This window comes from Hylaeus volcanicus, chromosome 2 (assembly GCF_026283585.1).
Source record: "Hylaeus volcanicus isolate JK05 chromosome 2, UHH_iyHylVolc1.0_haploid, whole genome shotgun sequence".
NCBI classification, from domain to species: Eukaryota; Metazoa; Arthropoda; class Insecta; order Hymenoptera; family Colletidae; genus Hylaeus; species Hylaeus volcanicus.
The window spans coordinates 3,180,877-3,185,120 of NC_071977.1; the positions used below are offsets into that span (position 1 = coordinate 3,180,877).

At 35.2% G+C, this 4,244-nt stretch overlaps 3 protein-coding genes across 6 annotated transcripts in view; 1 reads left to right on the forward strand and 2 right to left on the reverse strand.

Moving 5' to 3' along the window:
• Window positions 1–1,210, reverse strand: part of LOC128884793 (palmitoyl-protein thioesterase 1) — a 7,998-nt gene extending 6,788 nt beyond the window's left edge. For both annotated transcript variants that reach the window (XR_008459471.1, XM_054138430.1), the window contains exon 1: window positions 896–1,210. The gene's annotated coding sequence lies outside the window, so the exon portion shown is untranslated. The remainder of the gene's footprint in view (window positions 1–895) is intronic.
• A 506-nt stretch (window positions 1,211–1,716) lies between these two features.
• Window positions 1,717–4,244, forward strand: part of LOC128872554 (uncharacterized) — a 41,692-nt gene continuing 39,164 nt past the window's right edge. For both annotated transcript variants that reach the window (XM_054115375.1, XM_054115376.1), the window contains exons 1-2: window positions 1,717–1,845; window positions 2,335–2,480. The gene's annotated coding sequence lies outside the window, so the exon portion shown is untranslated. The remainder of the gene's footprint in view (window positions 1,846–2,334; window positions 2,481–4,244) is intronic.
• The window catches only part of LOC128872553 (retinal homeobox protein Rx1), a 5,770-nt gene continuing 5,211 nt past the window's right edge, over window positions 3,686–4,244 (reverse strand). For both annotated transcript variants that reach the window (XM_054115374.1, XM_054115373.1), the window contains exon 4: window positions 3,686–4,029. In XM_054115374.1, coding sequence (XP_053971349.1) covers window positions 3,759–4,029 — 271 coding nt within the window. In that variant the 3' untranslated portion in view covers window positions 3,686–3,758. The remainder of the gene's footprint in view (window positions 4,030–4,244) is intronic.

A 4,244-nucleotide genomic window follows, 5' to 3' on the forward strand; every position in this document is an offset into this window, starting at 1 on the left:
AAATGTTGATCAATCTTGATTACAAGGAGAAAGTTGTAGACAGAGAAAAGGTCCAAATCGACACGGCTGACTGGTTGTATACGTGGTATTTGGCGAATACAGTAATCACGTGTATGCATTGCATAGCATACTCGTGAATAGTAACATTAATTAATAAATTATTTATTAGAAAATAGCGAAGACACGTGTAAGCATATTAATATCGAAGAACATCAAAATATGCTTCGCAATCGTCTTTCGCCATTTCTTCGCGGGTTTCATAGTCTTAAACTGACTTACCAATAGGATAATGCAACCATTCATGTTAACAATAGCACAAAAACATGGTTTACTCAATATCGGGTGAAAGTCATGGATTGGCCGGATTGCTCACTCGATTGTAACCCAATGGAAAATATATAGGGAATCATGGTTCGTCGATTTTGCGCAGGAAATCGGCAATTTTCGAAGGAAGGGATGCAGTTCACTGCATAGCGCACGGCATTTACGATAACGCTATAAAAGCAGCGATCAGTATTTATAATTTTTGTACAAAAGAATTCATTTTGAAGAGCAAATCACCTGATTCCTCAAACATGATTACTGTACATGCATACACACACGTACAAATTAAATTTCTCCTCGATACAATGCAATATGATCGATTGCATTTTTTAAAAATTTTTCTAAGAATTTCATCATTCTAAGTATCTTTACTTTTAAAGATGTACGTTAAATCCGAGTTTATTTAATCGTAAAAGTGTTGGATCGCATACAAGTCGTATAATACGACCCACGTGGGCCAAACCTAAAATCTTCAAAATGGTCGACCGGTCCGGCAGGGAACGTGTTAATGTGATCGAATTTCATTCTGTAATGAATATGAAACTTTTTTAATATTTTTTAAAAGACTTACAAGGAGATCCAGTTGGCCAAATCAAATTTGTTGGTTGATATTGGATTTTGGTTTCAGTGACATCAAGAGAAGTCCTCACGAAAGTCGGTAGCTCAAAACATGTTCTGAGACGCCTCCACAGGAATCACGATTGTTTAAGATTATTTAAGATTGTTTGCTATTTCGTGGTCTCCACGTTATAAGAAGCTTTCGCTTTTCACGGGACTCGCGTGGATGAATGAAACAAAGAAACCTTTAAAACAGTAACGGTTTATTTTAAACTTCGGTTGATCTCTACCATGACTCTTCGTCAACCATCTACAACGAAATGAACGAAATGGTGACCGTTGTCGGCGTTGTCCCCTACTCCATGCATACTGCGCATTTAACCTCGCGCATGCGCGGAGAGACGCACCTTACAGCGAATCTCCACGCAGATGTAGTGACAATCGCGACATCTAATAGAAATAACCAAACACACTAGATTCGACTTGTCCATCTATAATACAGGGTGTTTAAAAAATGTTGGAAGTCCTTGAAAAGGGTGGTTCAGGAGGTGATTTGAAACAACTTTTTCCTTAGCAAAAATGTTGTACGAGGCTTCGTTAAGGAGATATTAACAGAAAACATTTTCGCTAAGGAAAAAGTTGTTTCAAATCAACTCCTGAACCAACCCTTTCAAGGACCTCCAACATTTTTGGGACACCCTGTATATCTACATATATCATACACATCGATACTTTTCACATTCAAATTTCAATTTCCATTCAAAAAGCCCGCTAATGATATTGAGAAGTGACAACCAATCACGTTTAACGTTTCTTTCCAACTTTTAAATACTACAATTTCATTGGCCGAGCACCCAAAACTCACTGCGCAGAAGAACGACGCCGAGAACGAGACGTTCTTCGTTCGGCGGCAATCGGAGAGAACAGACGTGTCGTGTCGATCGTTGATCCATCAATTAATAGGTACGCATAAATCAATTCAATCACTATCTAATCGTTGTTTTTTCAACCTTGCGTTACTGCTTACCGTCTCTTTAATATATTAATACCATTGCTTGTTAATTGAATCGGTTTTTTGAGAAAATTAGATTTTCGTTCTCCATGAGGTACCAATTGATATACGTTCAAATATCAATTCGTACTATGGGAGTACCTCTTTCAGAGTAATATTATAGTTTTCTTTTTCGTTTTTCCAAATTGATTTGTTGCTTGGATACGGTAAAAATATATATTTATACTTATATTTATATATATATTTACTACACCTTTTAGAAACTTGGAATATTTATGAAGTTACACATTTTTATAATATATTTTAAATGTATTAGAAACATAAGAGATCAAAGTTGAACATTTTTTTTTAAATGTATGATTTTGCAATTTTAATGTTATAATGTTGGAACTATTGTAATTTTTGAAACATGTTATTAATTCATGTAACTTTTGTTGCAGATTTTATACGTCATCAAAGAAAAGTACTTCGAAGTTCGACGTGGGTAATGCAGAGCACTTCGATGTTCGACGTGGGTAATGCAGAGCTACTCCGATGATTATCGACAGCAGAGCCACTACGTGGTCCTGTATCAAGACAACGGTTGGTGAGTCGCATGCTTTTCTGTATAATTGCTTATCACCCAACACTGCTGCGTGGAAACAGGCGCAGAAAATAAACGTAATTCACATATTATTTGCAAGTTCTCTATTTTATTTATTTATGCATCTTATTTTAGTTAATAAACTGAATAACTATATTAACCGTGATAGTTTTTTTTTTTTATATTGCCATCTTCGTTTCGACCGCATTATAAATATAGTCCAATAATTCGGCATATTTGACAATACGACACCGTAGAAGTCCCGAGCACATCGAATTATCGGAATTCTACTGTATTTTCAATCATATAAACGTTACTTTGCCAAAATCTATTAGGTACGTGAAATATTTCCTCCATTCTCAGAGGGACACAATGAACAAAAATTAATATTTCGGACGAAACTATTAAGCGAATAACAATGTTATCTCTGCGTTTAAATGATACGTAACATTGTAAAGTCGATAAAGTAAATTTCAAAATTTCTTTTAAGCATGTGACATAATCGTACTAAAATGTAGAGTGGTTTTTAATATTTGCTTAATTCTATTACCATCGCTACATTAAAGTATTTTCATAATTTACTATACTATGCACGTGCAAAACCGTACGCAACGCATACGAAAAACGAAAGTCGTTACTTTTGTCATTCTAATCATAGAAGAAATATTTCAGATTACTAAAGTAAGATGTCTTACGTACTTAGTGATCACTCTCGTAACAGTTAATTAATATTCACAAAATCAAAAGTAAAATTGTACAAAACCGTTATTTTGGCTAACATAAAAGTTAATGTACATATTAGTCTAACAATGAGATTACATGAGAATAGAAAGAAATATGTCGCCACTATTACTATTTGAAAACTTAACAATCAAGTAATATGCAATGAATAATCTTTAATATAAAAAATAATTTAGAAAAACAGATAACAGAGATAGTTGTATCGATATAAATGTACAGTAAATAAAATATTATTATACCGAAATTCCGAATAAATAAAATCTTTACATTATGAACATCGAATGAAACTTATTAATTGAATAACGTAAGTTTCACACTAACTGGCTGCAGTGGACAGTTATAAATAAAAGTTTTATTTGAATCGTTAGTAATATCCTTTTTGAACGAAGTCTTCTCTATATGTGATTCTGTATAATTTAATTCTTTACAGTTCATCTTTTTTTTTTTTTTTTTTTTTGAATGAAAAATCAAACGAACGACAAACGAGTTCGGTAACAGTGAATGAAAAATGATAAAAAACGAAACCGATAAGAGCAACGTTTAATTGTTTTTGTTGGTATTGAGTGTCACGTCTAAGGGTTCGTCGCCAGCTTTCGAAGGACTAAGTTCCTGTTGAGGCAAGTGATGAAACAAAGTTGAGATGGGTTTGTGTCGAGGCGGACCCTTCACAGTGAGATCCATTTCAGCTTCTTGAGGTCTGTCTCTGACAGTTAGGCTTGCGTCTCTTTCTATCGGACTGCCACATATCCTTGGCGGGGAACCGCAGCCACATTTCATTCTCTCCGGAGACTTTTCGCAGGACACTGAAAATCTGAAACACGGAATTCACTTATTATTTCGTAATCTCATTATCTAAGATAAGTGAACTAATTTGTTCGTCAGTTTAGTGATTAACCGTTTGAGTCGCTGGATAGAGAGAGAGAGGGGGGGGGGGGGGGGGAGAGAGAGGGGGAGAGAGAGAGTGAGCGAGGGAGAGAGTGAGGGCGTGAGGGAAAGAAAGTGAACTAATTTGTGGGGGGGGGGGTG